This window comes from Sciurus vulgaris (genome assembly GCF_902686455.1).
Source record: "Sciurus vulgaris genome assembly, chromosome: 15".
In the NCBI taxonomy this organism is placed as follows: Eukaryota; Metazoa; Chordata; class Mammalia; order Rodentia; family Sciuridae; genus Sciurus; species Sciurus vulgaris.
The window spans coordinates 17,031,056-17,050,763 of record NC_136476.1 but is presented as its reverse complement, the minus strand read 5'-3'; the positions used below and the strand labels follow the sequence as shown (position 1 = coordinate 17,050,763).

Below are 19,708 nucleotides of genomic sequence, written 5' to 3'. Positions count from 1 at the left end.
AAATTATCTAAAGTCAGTCCCCAAATAATCAAGGCATTTTTGGACAATGGAAACATCATGGGTCTCCCAAGCTGTTAACCTTGGAGGAGCACTCTTATCTACAAGCATATCTATGTCCATAATTGACTCTGAATATTGACAATGGAAATCATGACTAGATGCTCACCATATGCCTTCTGGGCTTATGGCACAGTCTGCAGGCACCATTGGAGCACCCTGTGAAGTCACTGGGTGTCCCTCTCTGCAATGATTATTGCTCAGTGAGCCCTTTCTTCACAAGCAACACTTTTCTTACAGGAAGAACTTGTATGACTTTCGATGCATGATTCCACATAATCAATTCCAGCATATGAGCAAGTACCATTCTAAGTTGGGGAAACTTTGTGATTTTGTGTAGGCAAATACATCCCTTGATTGGGTGGGAAAGTTGGAAGTCTTCATTTCACTTAGTTCTACATAGGATAAGACTAACCTATTTCTTGTTTTCCAGACCTTGCTGAATGTTACCAATAGCACCCTTTTCTTTCTAATATACAGCTTAAAAGTTGGCTTTAATTTACTATATAACTCAAAATTAATTCCCTTAAGGAAGAACTGTGAGAATAGCTCAGTTAGGCATTCTTGGTAAGGAAATTATTGCAGTGGGGAGAGGAGGAAGAGGAAAAATGAAGGAAGAAAAGCGAGAGAAAAGTGGAAATTAGTTTCATTGCATTTTTAGACTGATAGTCATGTGAGCTGACTTCTTTTGAATTTAGTAGTGTGCTTCTCTCGGCAAAATTTTCTGTTCAAACTTGGAATGCTCTATGGCATGCCTAAGAGAAACTGCCTCCAACTGCTCTGCCCTCAGCCAGCTCTTAACAGTTAGAGGCAAGCTTGTACTATACTATTTCTAGAATTTTCAAAACATATGCTATATTCTATGCCTTGCAGAATCTGTCAGCCATCTTAGGAAATGGTCCTTGATGAGAACTGAAATTCAGAAGTGACAACTGTTAAAAGTAAAATTTGTGTATTTTCTAAAACTTCTTTTAAAAAGTTCTCTTCATATTCAATCTTTCTATTGAGAACATTACTGAACACAGCTGCTTGGACCAAAAAGCATTCAATATCGATGGCAAGATCTCTAGTAGAACAAAGAAGGAAATAGACTGATATGATCGTGTCTACCTTGAATAGAAAGAACTGCTACTTTACTAGCAGAGCATACAGAAACCTAAAGGTAGCATTTTCCATCAAAAGGGTCAGGGGAAGGATTTAGAAAAAGTCTGGAATACATGAAATACAGAAAATAATATAACAAATAGTGGATAGCCATAGAAAATAAACCAAACATAAAAAGACAAGTACTGAATGTTCTCTGTCTCATACATGGAAATGAAAAAAAGTTGACCTGATTGCAGAACAGTGATTAAGAGGTTGATTAATAGTGATTAGAGGTTAGGAAGAGTTTGTGGGGCGTGTTTAAAGTAAGTACATATTATATGCACCTGTGGAAATTTCACACTGAACTCTATTAAAATGTACAATCTATACCTGTTCATCAATTAAATAGAAAGCTATTTGTCTTATTATTAATAATCATCACTTAATCTCATATTAATTATTTTTAAAATTGGAAGGAAAATTTTTTCCCTACTTTACAGAGGGGAAGATAATTAGAGCAGCTTGCAGAAAGTAGCAGAGCTGACATTAGACCAGAAGACTAAATTTCAGGCTCTTAACCACTCCTCTGCTGGGCATGAGATTGCACTGAGGATTGCCTGATTGGCTTTTTGATTACCATGGCTTTGTTGGAATGGCCACCTCCTTGGAACTCAATGGTCCCAAAAGCATCCGTTGGGCTGAGCTGAGTATGTTTGCTGATGGACCACTTCTCAGACTGGATGTCATTTCGGGAGAGGCGACTTTCATTTTTCTCATTCTGAAGCACAGAGATACTGGGAGTGAGTCCGACATGCTGGCCTATTAGACGCCCACAGCAACACCTATAACATAAGAGGTTAAAGTGAACCCCTCGTGTGAGCCACTATTGGAATACACACTTAAAACAGCCTGCAGTAGAAACCTGCAATTTATATTGACCCATTTGAGTCAATTCTCAAGTCAAATCCCTGAAATTGTTATTTTCTTATATTAGACAAATGGGAAACTCTGGCTCCATAAGACAAATGCATCTTATTTTCTCTTCTCTCCTCCCCACTTTGCTTTAGTGATAAAAACTATAACATGCATCCTGCCTTCTCCATCCACACCTTTCACGCCTGGTGTATTGTTTAGCATAAGACACCTATGAACCAAAAAGTTCTCTACATTTTTCTACTTCTCATTCCTTCCATCTATCAAATCTTGCACAAAGGTTACCAAAGAGCTTCGAGGGAAGAATTTTAACATGCACATTTAAATGAGGAATCTCACTTATACGTGAGTCACAACCTAACTTATCTCTCCCCAATTGACATTTGCTGTCAAATATCCAGTTCCAAGAATAAAAATCTGCAGAGTTAAGTGTTCTTGAAGAAACAATGAAAGAAAGTACTCATGAGCTATTTGAAAAGTTCGAATTTGTTCCTTCAACTATGAAAATGTCCTTCATGCATTACTACTACCACTATGACAATTATAACATGTAATTACCATTTATTAAATACTAACAATTCACCGTCCATTCTATGATGAAATATTGTCATTTTGGAAAGTTAGGTGATTTGTATATGGTTATAAATAAGTCTTTATGACAACATGATCTATACTTTAAACTGTTTTATTAAATTGTCTGCTCATAAAAGCATTTCAGATACAGATGTGCTACTTCATTCCAAATGCTTCCCGCCTTACATACATTTGATCTTCAGGAAGGTGAGAAAGTACCAAAAACATGCTGAGAATTCTGAAGTTCTGCAGTCACATTAGTAATTTGCTAGGAGTCTTTTATTTTAAAGCATCTTTTTTACTAGAGTAGAGCATGTTTGTATGAACTAAGCATTTTAACAAAATGCTTAGTAGGAAGAATGAATAAGCATAGCAAAATATATATAGCCCACTATTATACACAGTAATTAGTTCCTTCTACAACAGTATATGTGTTATTTGATGAAGGCTCTTAAACTCAGAATTAACTGTAGATATTGCATGTTATGTAGGACATATATATGTATAGAATCATACATATATATGATTGCTTTAAAAAATATACAGCAATAACAACAACTACAACAAAAATGTTTACTTTGATATGGTCCCTGCAATGGGTAGTTATTGCTATTGTTGTCTGTTCCTATAATCACTACGTTGCATTCTTTTATTACATTAGTGACAAGAAGATTACCTATTTACCTATGGGGGTCTTTGGTGCTGGGTATGATGTGAACGCATTCTCTTTTATAAAATGCTCTTTCTATCCAGGATTTCTGAGCCTGAGAAAAAGAGAGAGAGAGAGAGAGAGAAAGGATGAATATAACCTTTAAACATTTTTGACTAGAAAGCAAAATTTCATAATCATATAATAGACTAGTATATTGTAAACTAAATGGAAATTGTGGTTGTTTCACACAAACACTGAATATAATAAAATCTGTGACTTCCAGTGCCTACTAATTTGGTTAACATTATAATATTGAGAGTTAAAGGGAACAGCTACGTTAAAAAAAAGGTAGTGACAGAACCATATATAAATTCATAATGGCTTTTGAAGGAAAAAAAATGTTATTTGCTGAGAAAATGAATTTGAAGGGATATAACATTATGTTTGTAACCTTATTAAAAAAAGGATTCAGTTGTAGGAGGAAATACATCTAAATAAGATTTTTGTGACTGATGCTTCTATTAGATTTTTCCTTATAGAAGGAAAGGGGAAAATGGTCAAGGGAATTGCATAACTCAACAGCCATAACCCATCACCACACTGTTCTAAAATCCAAATTAACAATGCTGATATGTAAACAAACAAACAAAAGAAGGAAATGGAAATAGGAGGAAGATAAAGGTCTTCAGCAGAGTCCCAGATTTCACAGGTAAGGTCTTGGGAAGAAAAAGAGACAGATTTATTATTATTATTATTATTATTTTGCATTCCACATGCCTTTAAACGTACATAGGAAATACAGTTTCTAAGAACAGTTTTTGTTGGGACTATCCACCCAGAAGTCCCATTGCAATTGGGTTCCCAGATGAACAAAAGATGTTCTGGCAAACTGAAGGATCTTTGTTCCAAAGCAGAGTGTTCATCCTGCATCATTTACCCCTTTCTTTATCAGCATTTGAAATGGTAGAGAAGCCTCCCATGAAGTCCAATAAGCTATTCAGAAGATTCCTTCCCTGAGCACTTAAGATGGAAGTTGCTAGAACAACCTGTAATGTTCTTTCTATATGCTCTTATCTTCTAACCCAGTATCAGTTGCAAATTCATACTCTTAAAATATACAGGGTTAAGGCAAAATTGAGCTGTTTACTTGAACTGTCTCAATCACTGGTGTTAACTGTTACCGGCCCCTGTTTGTTGGATGTAATCATCTTGGGGCCAATGGCAACTCAAACGTCGGTAGAGGCTGGGCTGGGTTCTGGTTTGCCCTTAACCCCTTAATCTCATACAATGGAGGTCTATGCAAGCACAAAGCACTGATAGCAGTGGTTCTTTCATACTTGTGACGATGCACATTTTACAAGTGGCAACATGAGGGGGTGTTTGGAGGCCACCAAGCAACTGCATCCTGTTTCAGTGATGTTGACAATGGGAGTCACATAATTTCAGGGTGTTCATGCATTGTCTGCATGAAAAAAAGCACCCCACACTGCCTCAGATATCACAGGTCCAAATGAACCTCTGCACCCTCATGTTTCAAAAGCAATATTTGCAGTACTTTTTTTTTTTTTTTTTTGGTCAACGAGACATGAAAAAAGTATTCTCAAAGATTTTCTTCTCAAATATTTAAGTTAATGGTGCCATCTTTGCAACAGGAAGGGGCTTAGCAGCATAGATAGCTAGTCTTCATCTTTACAAAAAAAGTCTGTAAGCTAGACTATTCATAGGCCATGATTTTCCCTAGACATTGAATACTTTCATTGATAATATCTCTTGGCAGAAAGGTGGTAAAATGCTCCTCACGGGACATTTGAAACCCATTTTCCCTACACCTCAGGGAGCAGAAGAGAGAATGTATTGCTTTTTTCTTTTCATGACCCACTTTGGCCAGCCTTTAGAAGAATATTTTGAGGGAGCATCTGGGAATTTCAGGGAGTGCTGATCAATCCCACTTGAGAGGAAATCAGTAAAGCAGTATCATGGGTAGAATGTGGGGTTTACAGTTAGAAAAAGTGGCATGAGTGGAACTCTGTGACATGGAGAAAGTCACATGAGTTCTTTGTTTCTTAGTTTTCCTCATCTATAAAATGGGCACTATGGTAATAACTGACATTCAAAGTTGTTGTCTTTATTTTAGAAGTATCATGTTTCACTTCAAGAAGAGGGAATGGTCCTGGGTTGATTCTGGTACCGACAAGGTAGCAGATAAGGGTAGTATGAAATTCCCGTAACAATGATCTAGACTGATTTTCCCTTGTGTTGAGGCTGATAGAGCACTATATGAGGCACATAGAAAAGTTACTTCCTGAGTCTCTTCCTTAACATGTAGTTCATCAATAACTACTTTGGAAAGTTTTGAAATAATCACATAAAACCCTTGGCACATAGTAGGAGCTCAACAGGTAATAACAATAGCTAATATTTATGAAGGACTCATTATGTACTTGGCGTGTGTCACATATGCACTATCTGATAGATCCTCAGGAGAACTCTCTCATGGAAATACTACAAATTATGCTTCTTTTACCAACGAAAAATCTCAGGCAGCAAGACGCAGCAGAGTTCCAAAGTCAGTGTTTGAACTTGAGTAGCCTGTTTCCAGAGTTCACTCTCACCTACTCTGCTAACCTTCCTCTCCAAGTGAGATACTGTTGATATTAAACATTGTTGATGTAGCAGTGCCATCTGGGCATGCCTGGGAATCTCTCGGTATTTGGAGAAGTCTGGATATTGGAGGCCTGTCTAGAACCAGCTCAGGCATGCTCCTTCCTTGTTCTCGCTCCCCTCTTCCCGACCTCAATGTTGCCTGTTCTTCCTCTCTCCCTGGGGATAAAGGATGGGGGTGGGACCTTAGGAAGAGCTCAGAAGATGAGAAAGAAGTAGAAGTGGGGAGGTCATTATCACAACTACGGCAAAGAAATGAGATCATAACCACTCAAACTGAGAATCTGGGGGACCATGGCAAAAGGATTAGGCTTTTCAAGAACACCTTTGTTATGTTTTTCACATGGGGATCCCAGTTTCAACTTGAAAGCTACTAGAAAGTTGAATAAGATGGTATTGGGTAAGATTTACTAGTATGGACTCCCACTTGTCTTCCAGTATAAAATAATTTCACTTGAGTTCAGTTTCGCAAGTTAATTACCTTTCAAAGGTGAAAAGCTACCTCGGTGTTAGCAAAAGGACTGAAGATGAGTTTCTATTTCTTGTTATTACCAGACTAATAATTTCTCTTGCCAAGGCAGACAATTGAGGCTTGGGGGTGGGGTGAAAAAAAGAGAAACAGAAGGTAAAAATCTCTTCTCATTATTCATAATTGAATTGAATTCTCTGTTTTTGAGAAGAATATAATGCATAATAGAAAGAATCCATGTGTAACACATGAATTAGGGATTCTACAAAACATCATGTATAATTTACCATGCTCTGTGGTGGGTTTTGCTTTATTGCGCTTTTATTCAGGTCTTTAATGTGGACAGATACTAGATTTTAAAAATTATTTTCTTAGAGAGAATGTATTTGATGTATAATCATAGTTTAACTTGTTCCCTCAACTAATTCCCTTTTCTTTTGCTCAAAGGCTTTGAACTAGTCTTTGTGAAGTTTTATACTTTCCTTCAACATCCAGCTAAGTGAGCCACAATGATTATCCTTGTTGTTAGAAAGTATGAAATAACTTTGACACACTGTTTTTCTAACTGACCTTGTAATTCTCTTCTAATGCAAGACATCAATGGCCAGTTTGTCCTAACATCTTTTCCTTTAATATGCTTTGGAGGTCTCAGGTTCTCTTAGAAAAGATGGCTTCTATCAGCCCTCAGAAAAATCACTTTTGTACATTCTTTTCCCAAAGGTAGAATGGTCACATAATCATGGCCGAGTCTGTGAAGCGCTATTTTCTTCCTGTCTTTCTGCATTATCAGTCATGTGTAATGTGTAATAGGGAAGTGTTTTTCAAAGGCTAATAATTAAAGGACATCTTATTCAAAACAAAAACGAGGACATTCACATTTTGAACAAAGTATAATAATTATCAGAGAGAAAAACAAGTCCAAATTTTGAAAATGAAGCAGGCAATCAATAAAGCATCAAAATAATTGAAACCAAAAGAAGAAAGTTGTAAATATTGCCTTAAAAAGGAAAAAGAATAAATAATTTCATTTAAGCAAGTTTCAACTCTTTCACACAGGCTCCCCATCAACTTTATACCCCAAACTACTTTCAATCTTCTTCCCGTGCAGTCCTGGCTAGCTACAAAACTAGACCTTCTCTGTGAGGGAGTAGTTTATGAATACACACACAGGGAATGTATTAAGCCTGTCAGAAAGCAATTGCAATCCATTTTTTAGCAGAGCAATATAGCAGAGGGACAATAACCCAGACCAGTAACTGCAAGATTTTCTTTTTAAAGTACATTAACTTTATAAAAACAAATTCAAAGAAAACTTCACCACACTTCTCATGTTCACATTTTTTTCTGTATCAAATAGACACTCTGTCTTGATTAGAGCAAAATACCAAGATCCAAAGGGACCGAACACATGTCTATTTGCACCTTTTGCTTTCCCTCAACACCCCTCTGGGTGTTTCTTTGGTCTTTCTCTAGGTGCCCACATCCAACATTGAAAAGTTCAACAAGAGAAAAGTTAGCTGAAATCATTTTACCTGTGCACTGACTCTGGCCGGTGGCAAAGGCAGTCCCTGGAGCGGCTCCTGTTGCTTTCATTTTGCTGTGGCCGGGGCTGGTCATCCCGTTAATAATGCTCTTATGACCGCCCACTGGAAAAAAAGTCACTTGCCCGGCTCTTCCCCCAAGAGACGTTTCAAGTAAGCAATGAACTTGGGCAGATTAGCCCCTTGGAATGTGCCACTGCTTCGGGATTAGCCTCACTAAGAATCCCATGGACATTCCCTTGCAGTCCTCCAAACACTGCTTGATTTGAACATCTAATCTGACGCCAGAAGAAAAACAAATCCCCTGAGAGATCGGATTTAACTGGCACAAGTCCTAACAGGCTCTGCCCCCACCCCTTTTCATTTTCCATTTTCAGAGAGAAAGCTTGTGAAAGTGTGATAAGGTGCTCTGCGTTCTGAAAGTTCAACTTTGGAAAGCAAATCCTTCTGAAGAAACAGTGTATTAATGTTCCAAGTGGTTCCAACACACAAGCGGCATTGTTCCACCGGGGCAAAGAATGGAATGATAGCATTTCTTTAAAGAGAAACTGCAAAAAACTCAGAGTGTTTCAAAAGAGTATTTTGCTCCCTAAACATGAGCCCAAGTAGAATAAAAGTTGGAGTTTGTCAGGGACCTTCTACAGCTTTTAAAATGTCAATACTAAAACTCGCCTGATCCTACTTCTCCTTCTGCTGCCCCTCCCAGACAGCTGCAAGTGTATGATTAGAAACCTACACTCTATTTCCTTATTTAAAACAATGACCTGTGGCCTCTATGGCTCATGGATGCAGATGGAAAGTGGTGACACCATGATGTGTTTATCTGGGTGGCTCAACTGTGAGATTCCAGCCGGTATTCACTCACACAGAAAGGGCTCTTTCAAATACCATCCACGAGTGAATTTTTTAAACAATAGAAGTTCTTAACCAGATAAGTGAAATACATCAGGGGAGAGGAGAGTTCAAATTTCAACAAGGCAAGAATGCTTTTTAAAAGGGGAAGATATGAGCACTATCTCTCCACAGACTGACCGACTCTTGCATGAACAGAGGCTGGAGTGAGAGGTGACATTCTTCACCATTAAGTCTGGGGCTGTAGCTCTGTTTAGGCTGTAAAGCTCTGACTTTCATTTTTCTACAATCTGATGTCCAAGTGACTAGTATGTGTCTTGTCCACACTGACAAAGAGCAATAATGGTATATGAACAATTGCTTTCACAGGGGAATTAGGTCCTGGATCATCTTTTTACCTCTCTGCTCTTTCCAGGATTAATCATCAAACTCCCACAATTTCTGGTCTCTCACTTACCAAGGTTACCCCAGAGACAAGGGACAATAAACTGCCTAATGACTTTTGACTAAAGAAACATTACATTAAGCAAGACTCAAATGAATGTTTCTTTTTTCTTTCTTTCTTTTTTTTTTTTCTTTTTTTTTTTTTTGACTCTCCCCTCTGAGGAGCTGGGCATTCAACATTTCTAGTCATAAGAGAAATGCAAATCAAAACTACTCTAAGATTCTATCTCACCCCAATTAGAATGGTGATTATCAAGAATACAAGCAACAACAGGTGTTGGTGAGGATGTGGGGAAAAAGGTACACTCATACATTGCTACTGGGGTTGCAAATCAGTGCAGCCACTCTGGAAAGCACTGTGGAGATTCCTTAGAAAACTTGGAATGGAACCACCATTTGACCCAGCTATCCCACTCCTTGGCCTATACCCAAAGGACTTAAAATCAGCATACTACAGCGATATAGCCACATCAATGTTCATTGCTGCTCAATTCACCATAGCCAGATTGTGGAAGCAACCTAGATGTCCTTCAATTGATGAATGGATAAAGAAACTGTGGTATAAAGAATAAAGAATAATAAAATTATGGCCTTTGCAGGCAAATGGATGAAATTGGAGAAAATTGCCAAGTAAAATAAGCCAATCTCAAAAAACCAAAGGACGAATGATCTCGCTGATAAGTGGATGATGACGCATAATGGGGTGTGGGAGGGGGGCAAGAATGGAGGACGGAGGGACTGTATAGAGGGAAAAGAGGGGTGGGAGGGAAGGAAAAAATAACAGAATGAATCAAACATCATTACCCTATGTAAATGTCTGATTACACAAATGGTATGCCTCTACTTCATGTATAAACTGAGAAACAAGATGTAACCTATTGTTTTACAATAAAAATAAATAAATAAAAGACTCAAATGAAAATTTGAACTGAGTTTCAGCATCAAATGTATGAGGTTGGAACAAATCCCTTTGCCTGTCCACAGAAATTGGCTACACCCTTTACAGTATCACACCCTCTCTTCTGTGCACCTGTAGCACTTCTAAACATTTGTTCCAAGGGAATCATCAGAGGTATGAGTGCACGAAGATGTTCACTGCAGCATTGTTTATAATAACCAAAAACCAGAAACAAACAAGGCTACCAGCCGGAGACTAACGAATATAAATTGTGCCATTTGCGATTACAATCAGGTTTCAGAAGACTACATAGTTACACAGAGAAATGTTTTCACTTTATGTAGGAAAAGTAGGCCATAAAACAGTGCAAAAACTTACAAATTTTAAACAGAGATGATAGGTAGAAACCATTGTAAATCACTACTTTATTCTTTTGCTTTCCCATATTTTCCAGTTTACTCCTCTAAGTGTGCATGGGTACTCAGAATACTACAGTTAGTGTATTCAGAAAATATAGTTTTTCCAACTGGCAAGCTCTCTCTACACTAAGTTAATAGGAGGTTATTGGGGAATAGTAGCTCCAGAAGTGACTGAGGAAGAAGTTCATGAAGACTGAAGGCTCAGTGGGGAAGATTTGGAAAGGAAAGTTTTATAATGTGCAGGGTGGGTTTTCTGGAGAAAAAGAAAAAGCAGAGGAGAGGAGGGAAGAAGGAAGGGAAAATGAAAGAAAAGGAAAGAGAAGGCAAGGATGTGGGCAGGCAGAAGCCTAAAAGGCCCACTGAGCTCGCAGCCTGTAGTGTGGCCATACTGGGTCTGTCAGACCCAATAAGTCAGCCATAGATAATCTTCCCAACATAAGAAATTACCCAACAACTCAGCCTTTCAGCTTCCTTCTTCGCTAGACACTACTCCAACCTTCCTCCTGTTACTTCAACTCTGGAGATCAAACCCGTAATACTGTCTTTTAAATATTGTCCATGCATTTTTTAACCTATTCTTTCTAGTCTTAGTTTTTCTATTTTCTGTTTGATTTTCTTTCTTTTTCCTTCCTAAAGAGAAATAAATATTCAACAGGAAATAAAATATGAGGTGCATTCCACAAAGTTTACACCAAAGATAAAAGTATCACTAGGAATATCCTGGGCAACTGGTGTTAGTACCAAAGGAAGCCCCAGGTGTGTCAGCACAGAAACAGTTCATATGAGGTAGCTGCTCATCCTCAGGACCTTTTGATTTAAGAAAGTAATTAGCTCCAAAGAGACTTGGAACTCTGGGCCACACTGTGCATATGGATCTTTTAAAAATCTTGTGCATCACCCAACAATGTTTCTCCCAAAAGGGGGTATTACCAGCCTGCTTCAGATGTAATTTAGAGAGAATATAATTTGAATACTAACAAGAGAAAACCACAAAGCATAATGCTAGCTGTGGTTATTCTTCACTCTTTTTTTTGTGCAAGGCAGAATAACTTATTCTCCCAATTCATCATTAAAGAAACATTACACTTGAAGAGAATGTACTAAGATTATTCTATTGGTACACAACACAATTTTGTAAAAGTTAAGTCAGATTTTCTACCAGCAGAAAGTGGATTTTGACACAGAAAACACATATTTCATTATTATAAAGAACATCCAAAGCATTTCTTTTTCTGTGATGCCCACATTTGATAGGAGCAGCAAAACAGCATGGTATAAGAGGTTGGTAAATGTCTTCTGCAAAGAGCCAAATGATAAATATGTTAGAATATTTGGGGACCATAAATTCTCTGCTATAGGACTTGACTATCATTATGGTATAAAAGCAGTTGCAGATAAACATATGCACAATTGAGTATGGCTTTGTTTCAATAAAACAGGTCATGAGGCCAGGCTCAGTGGTACAGGTCTGTAATCCCAGCTACTGAGGAGGCTGAGGAAGGAGGATCACAAGTTTGAGGCTAGCCTTTGCAATTTAGCACAACTCTGTCATAAAGTAAAATAAAATAAAACAAAATGACTGCAGGAGTAACTCAGTAGTGGAGTACCCCTGGGTTCAATCTCCAGAATTGCACAAAACAAACAAAAACAAAACAAAACCAAAAACAAAACAGGAAATAGGGTGCAACTGGTGGGTACTGGTAAGCCCCTGATGTAGAATAAAGAGATCTGTACGATAGGGAGTCTAGGTAGGGTGATAGTGATTCCAAAATCCAGACTTTCATGGCACCGTGGCTAACTTCACAATGCTTCTGCAAGCGCACAAGCAGGGTCTCCTTTGTGGTTCTTTTCTCCTGTTGTTCCTCCCACCTGGACAGCTCCACCTTCAAATATCCCACAACTCTCTCCCTCCACACATCTGGACAGCTTAGTGGTCTTTTGTGACCATCCTAATTAGAAGTACACCTTGTTGTTCTCCATTCCTTAGAGTTTTTCCTCATAACCCTTCACCTTACCTGGTGTTGTGCAACAACTTTATGTGTCCCTGTGTCTCTGCGTCCTCTACTAGAAGATACGTTCCTGAGGGCAGTGGTTTGTTTAGTTACTGCTGTTCTCCCAGCACCTACCACTGTGGCATGTGGTCAGCACATAGAGGGCTGAAGCCCACCATCTGCTTTCTTGGAGAAGTAGTAATTCCCCTAGAAAATGATTGATGGTGATTAATAGACCAGTGTTTCCTAAAGGGGAATTTTAAAGTGATACACAATTGGAACTTTTTCTTTTACTACTTGGGTTTATAGTAGTATATGGTATAAAAGGGATGGTTATACCTGTGATTTAATGAACACTATTGCTTAAAGCTGTAATTTCTCCTTCTTGGTGTTGTGAAAAGATGAGCTCACCAAAAATATTTAATACGTTTTAGTAAAAATGATCTGAGAAAGATTATTATGGCATCAAAAAAAGGACAGAAATTGAGGAAACACGGGGCCAGACCATCTTTTAAATGTCCCTTTCTTATTTTTATTTTAACACATGAAAATAAATGCACTGTGTACTCTAATGTTTGAGTAGCCATTGACCCATAGTAAACAATCCTGAGGACCAGAACATAGCCAAGCCACCTCCAGAGCAACACACCAGCACGTTCTTTTTAAAACAATTGATTATGCCATCCTCTTATCAATACCTTTTGGTAGCTCTCCAACCCTAGCATGAGCAACTCAGCATTTAAATTAAATAAGATTCTGAAAGAATCTTATTCAGATCTCTCAATTTCCCAACAAACCTTCACAAACTTTAATACAGCAAACCGAATTACTCCTTGTGCCCCTGAGGCACCATGGTGTCCCATACTTCTCAATCTTTGAATATGCTGTTCCTTCATCATAATGCTAACTTCGTCCTTCTGTACTTGGTAAATGACTCTGTTCTTCAAAACTCTATATAAAATGTTATGTTCTTTGAGAGGCCTGGCTGGTCACCGCCAGGGTGAACCACTGTAACTTTAGTTTCACCTGAAAACCTTGCTCACACTCTCAGTGGGGGAAATGTCAGGCAGTATTATAATTATTTATATTCATTTCAATATATATAATCCTTTAGTTCCATTTTCCACTGCACTGATATAGTATTCTGTGTCTGTTATGGTATATCTGGAGCTTTGTAGCCTTACCTGAAAGACTTCCCTTCTTCCCTCTCCTATTTTTAATCACCATTTCTAGGGGATTATCAGTTCTTCATTTCTAGAATTCACCTTTGGGGGATAATCTCTTTATGGTACAAATTACTTGTGCTTAAATTTACATTATGCCCTCTGAACTTAAATCAGAGGATGTAGGTCTCTACTTCAAAAGTGTCCTATATATGGTCAAGGATTAACTGTCAGTTTCAACAGAACAGCTATTTCTATACACGGTGTCTTAAAAGTTATATGCCACACACATCCACTTAGGAAATCTGTTGCCTTTGTTGAGCAAAAAAATAAAAAAATAATAATAGTAGTGCCAGTCCTGTGAGACTGGAATACATCACAGAAGTATAGTAATAGGATAAACTTTACCCTCAGAAGAAGAAAATGAAAGACAAGATTATGACCAGAAAGTGCTGAGATTGAGGTTAGACATCACCCTCAAGGACCAAGAGCTTAAAGATGACAGCTCGTTTGTTAGAAAGCAGTACCACCGCAACAATGTCAACCCACACCTAGTGACCAGGAGAGTTTTCTGTATTCACGGAGAAGTGCCAGTGGGAACTGGAACTTTGTTCTCTGTCAAGTAAATGCAGAGCTGGAACAACACAATGTCGCCCTTTCAGTCCTTAATTCTGTTCAGCTTTCACATTTCATTCCTGCACCATTCTGATTTTGTCAGGAGCCCCAAAAATGTGCCGAGTCATAAAATAGGAACAGTTTACATTAGGTAGAAAGGTGGAATTTACGTGACAAGTTATGTCAGATTCAGAGGCTGATTTTAATACTGTTTAACTCGTTTGCCCTGGAAAGATGACGATGCGGAGAAAAGCAGTGGTTGAGAATGGAGAAGGAGGTGCGAGAGTATTTGGAAGACAACTGTCATATCAGAGTTAACTACTAAGGAAACACCCCCCTTTCCTATGTGTGCACAAATTTTTATGTTATCATCAGTCTTAACTACTTTAAAGTATTTGGGGTGCTGCTTTAGTTTAATCAATGGGTGATTCCAAACCTAAAATCAAAGTCTTTATTCTCACAAGGCATAGACTTAAATTTGGCTGTAGGATTTTATTTCTGAAATCCCTCTTTTCTTTATCCACTCAAAGCAGTAGTAAGGCAGTCTGGCGGAAGCATGACTGATTAAGAGTCTCAAGATATGCAACCGAGCCGTGACAAATCGACAACTAGGAGCATGACCTTGGAAGCTAGTGACTTAACCTTGGTGAGCATCAAGGTCAGCTGTTGCTCCCAGAGTTGATGATTCTGGGAATCAGAACCTCACAGTTTTATTGTTAGTCTCTCATTAATGTGCACAAAGTATGTATAGAGGTTTTGGAAAATAAGGGATTTAAAAAATCTTTACAAATTCATGGAGCTGTTGTTCTTTTCATAAAGAAGCAAATAAAAATGTTGCAGAGCACAAGGTTTTGTGTCTATGGGGTGCAAAGTACATAAGGAGATTTGAACTAACAAATAATCCCCCAAAGAATTCTCACCAGGCTCCAGCCATTATTAAGAATGTCCCTGGCTGAGCAATTCAGCAGACACGTAAAATTCTAATTCTGTTTCAGTAAGATTTCAAATGTTAAGACATTATGATGATCAAGCAGTAATGTAGTATTTCTTGTTCTGCCACGGAGAGAATTTTCAAGACCAGAACTGGGTGTCCTCTTGCCCTCGTCCCCTACCAAATAATAAATTCAATCTCAATGCCATCAATCAGATCAGAATATGAAGACTGCCCAGGATTTGTAGGGTTTTTTAAAAATCTAATAACTGAGAATTATTTAATTGGAGGGACTGAAAACAAATCAATCTCATTTGTATCATCAAAAGCAACTTATAAGCAGACAGATCCAGCAGTATGAATGCAAAGCTATTCCTATTATCTTTGGACATGAAAAACTACTAGATATTAAGTTAATGCAGCCTAAATGTATTTTTGTCTGATAGTCATCTTTCTCTGTCAAATTATTAGATTGTTAGGTAGAAAATAAAACCATTCAGATAAATTCAGTCATTGGTGATATTGTTCTAATGTGACACTTTCAAGGTTGTTTAAGGTTATAGGTCTAACTTGAAAATAACCATCAGTGTCTTTCCTGAACACTCATTACCAATGTTGTATCTTATTGATTTACTCTTACCTTAGTACATTAACATAAAATCTCTTTGCAAGACTTTAGGTCCTAGAAGAGAGTAGTTCATATGTTAGCTCTCTCTAAATATATTAATTTAAATTTGATGCACATAGAATGACATGAATTCAAAAGTAGGTGGAAAGAATTTTAATAGGTGATACAAAAATACAGACTTAGTCTCCAACTTGTGTTCTACTGATGACATCATGATTTCTTCTATCCTGTTTCTAACCACTTCATCCCTGTACTACAGAGTTCAAATCTCGAAATACTTGATTCCAAAATGAATTTTTGACAGCGAGATTCTTCTGAGAGAAACTATGCTAATTTTAAAACGAATCCAGTGTTGGTTTCTTAATTGATTCCCCAATCCATTCTTCACCCAGCAATGAGTCATCTTTCCTCCACTACTTAATAGATTTTTAGAGCAGCTTCAGGTTTATAGAAAAATTGAACAGCAAGTATGGAGCGTTCTAATACACTCCCTCCTCCAAACTTTCCCTTATTGACCATCTCACATGGGTTTAATACATCTGTTGCAACTGAGAAATTTCTATATTATTGTTGCACTGATGCAATATAATTAACTAAATTTCATAGGCTAAATTAAAGTTCACTGTGCTGCATAGTTCTATGAATTTTGCTAAATGCAGGTTAGGGGTCCATCATTACAGGATCATATAGAACAGTTTTACTGGTGATCCTTCAAAATGATGATGTAGTTCAAGGTATTTCATCTCCTCCATTCTAAATCACTCAGTGATTTTCTTTTTCTTTTACGACAGAACCCAGATTCCTTAGCCAGTGAGTCTTGCAGGCCTTCCACAGTCACCCCAGCTCACTTGTCCAAACTCTTCTATGCCCAACTGACCCAGCTGACTACCCCCAGTCACACTAACCTTCTTCAGATTCCCAATTTCTCTGAATAAAAACACATAAGAGTAAAACTTATCATGTTATAAGTTAGTCTTTAATTTTAATACTGCTTTCTGAAGGGATATAAACAAATAATTTTCATGACCTGGGGTAAGGGGCAGAAGTGGGGCGGATCCATGGGCAACTTGGTATTTCAAATGTACATTTTTGAGGTAGCAACTACAGAATCACCTCCCTTCAGGGAACTAAAAATCCCCTACAGAATTCTTTCTTTTGATAATGTGATTTATTTTAAGAATGGCAATTATCAATAATACAAGCAACAATAAATGTTGGTGAGGATGTGGGGAAAAAGGCACACTCATACATTGCTGGTGGGACTAAGATTGGTGCAACCTCTCTGGAAAGCAGTATGGAGATTACTCAGAAAAGTTGGAATGGAACCACCATTTGAACCAGCTATCCCACTCCTTGGTTTATACCCAAAGGACTTAAAATGAGCATACTACAGAGATACAGCCATATCAATGTTTATAGCAGCTCCATTCACAATAGCTAAACTATGAAACCAACGTAGGTGCCCTTCAACAGATGAATGGATAAAGAAAAGTGGTATATATACACAATGGACTATTAACCTTAAAGAAGAATGAAATTATGCCATTTTCCAGTAAATGAGTGGAACTAGAGAATAACCTGTGAAGCAAAATTAGCCAATCCCAAAGAACCAAAGGCTGAATGTTTTCTCTGATATGTGGATGGATGCTAATTCAAAATAAGGGGGGGTAGATAGGGAAGAAAATAAGAACTTTAGATTAGACACAAGGGATTGAAGGGAGGGGAGGTGGGTATGGGAGTAGGAATGATAGTAAAATGAATAGGACATTATGACTCCATGTGCGCATGAGTACACAACCAGGGTCATTCCACATCATGTACAATTAGAAGAATGAGGAGTTATACTCCATTTATGTAGGATGTACCAAAATGCATTGAAAAAAGAAAGCTATTTTTACAAAAAGAGTCTCACTTGGCATAGGAGAGATAAATGTGAAAATATTTTGTAAGTAAAGGTGAAGTCATTCATCACAGGAAAATCATGAAGATGTAAGCCCTCTTAGGTCTTAGGTCTTTTTAGATCTGTCAGGAAAATCATGAAGATCTAAGACCTTAAGTTTGCAAGAGATTTTATGTCCCTTCTCGAATATTTAGTAGAACACTAACTTTTTCCTGGTAAATTATACCTTGTTTCTAGCTGGTAACATAACTGCATAGGGGAGATTCCCTCTTCCCCACCCCCCACGACACTCCTGACTTTGGCATTGCTGTCTACACAAGAACACTATTTATGACCATTCATTAAAATTGTCACCACAGGGGAAGGCTCAAATCATACTATAGTGCCTGGTGACTCTCCAATAATGTTTCTTTTGTTTGAACAGTTATTTTTCCCTTTTATTTTTTCTTTGAGTACCACATGACACAATAATATACACATTAAGAAATTACTTTGAGAACATACTAGATGAAGAACAATGATCAAACATGGGACTCTTATTCATGCACATGTTTATGTAGATCTTTTCCTGCTTAAGGTCCCAATGGTAGTTATTTGAAAGTGAATTATTATGAAAATGGACATGTATTTCTACAAATATGTAAATCTGACATCTCACCAGAGAGAATCAGACAGAGAAAACACCTCATTGCTCTTAGAGTTCTAATGTAATGTAATGCCTAAGTCTTTACGCGATCATTGAGAAGAAAATGTAAACAGAAGCTTAGCTGTGGACTTGTTAACCAGTCGTACTTCATTAAAATCGATGCTACGTGAAGCTCTGATGTTAGTAATTACAAGGAGAATTTGAAAATGGATGATCAGAGCTGTGCCCACATATTAAAAAATATCCACTGAACACCAACCTTTACAAAGCTCTCAGTTTCTGAAAATGTACAAAACTCTATAAAGTCCTTGTTTCTGCTTTAAGTTTACTGTGTTTTAGAGGAACTCTTCTCAAATGATTTTTAGTGAAAGATCATTTTTAAAAATTTTCAATCCACTATAAAATAAGTTTTTTGAAATGTCACAAAATGATCATGCACTTGGATTTTGAGGAGACGGTAAATAGCTCTGGAGGTTTCTACATGTTTACTCTCCAGTGTTTGAACCTTCATCATCCGTGAGCACCAGTTCTTGGTCCACAAGGCACTTCTCTTCCCCAACCCCCATTACACGCCTGACTTTGGCATGCTGTCTACAAAGCATCAGCAGCAGCTAGGACATTGTTAGAAATGTAGAACCCAGACCTCACTAGATCTACTAGACTTGCACCTGCATGGTACCCAGGTGATCCTTCTACATTAAAATTGGAACAATACTGTTCTGGAGGGAAATCAAGTACAGTAAAGACTACAATAACACAATGCTAGCAATAATAATAAACAGTTTTATAGCTCTTACAATAGACCATAAAATGGTCTACTATTTCCACATCTTAACTAATTTGAACTTCATCAAAATCCTGTGAGGTAAGTGCTTTTATTCTGCACATTTGCAGGTAAGGACACTGAGTCAGTAGAGGGTAAACTACTGGTTCAATGTCATTCACCTAGAAAGCAGAACACAGGCATTCAGAACAGCTTAAGTAACAGAAGTGGAGACATATGCCAGGGGCCTCAGAACAGTGAAGAGACAATTTAAGCCAGGAAAGAAATTTGGGCCTGACACACTGTTGGTGCTGGTAGCAGAAGGTATGCAGTGAAAGGATTTTTCTTGCATTTCATTGACTTAAATAACATGTCTTTTCCTATTTCCATAACTTCAGGGAAATGGTTTCAATTTAATTATGGTTCTCATACTCCCTGCGAATTAAGATTTAAATTATTTCCTTCTCCTCCTGTTTCTCCTAAATC

General features: G+C 37.7%; 1 protein-coding gene across 19 annotated transcripts in view; it reads right to left on the bottom strand.

Annotated features, from left to right (window-relative positions):
- The window catches only part of TRPM3 (transient receptor potential cation channel subfamily M member 3), a gene marked incomplete at its 3' end in the record, with an annotated part of 506,455 nt that overhangs the window by 270,590 nt on the left and 216,157 nt on the right, over positions 1–19,708 (bottom strand). For 17 of the 19 annotated variants that reach the window (XM_079111999.1, XM_079112011.1, XM_079112015.1 and 14 more), the window contains exons 2-3: positions 3,334–3,413; positions 1,781–1,985 (exon numbers count right to left, since the gene is read on the bottom strand). In XM_079111999.1, the coding sequence (XP_078968125.1) occupies positions 1,781–1,985; positions 3,334–3,413 (285 nt within the window). Of the gene's footprint in view, positions 1–1,780; positions 1,986–3,333; positions 3,414–7,963; positions 8,260–19,708 lie in introns of those variants that run through there. The other 2 variants (XM_079112005.1, XM_079112006.1) reach the window with 2 other exon arrangements.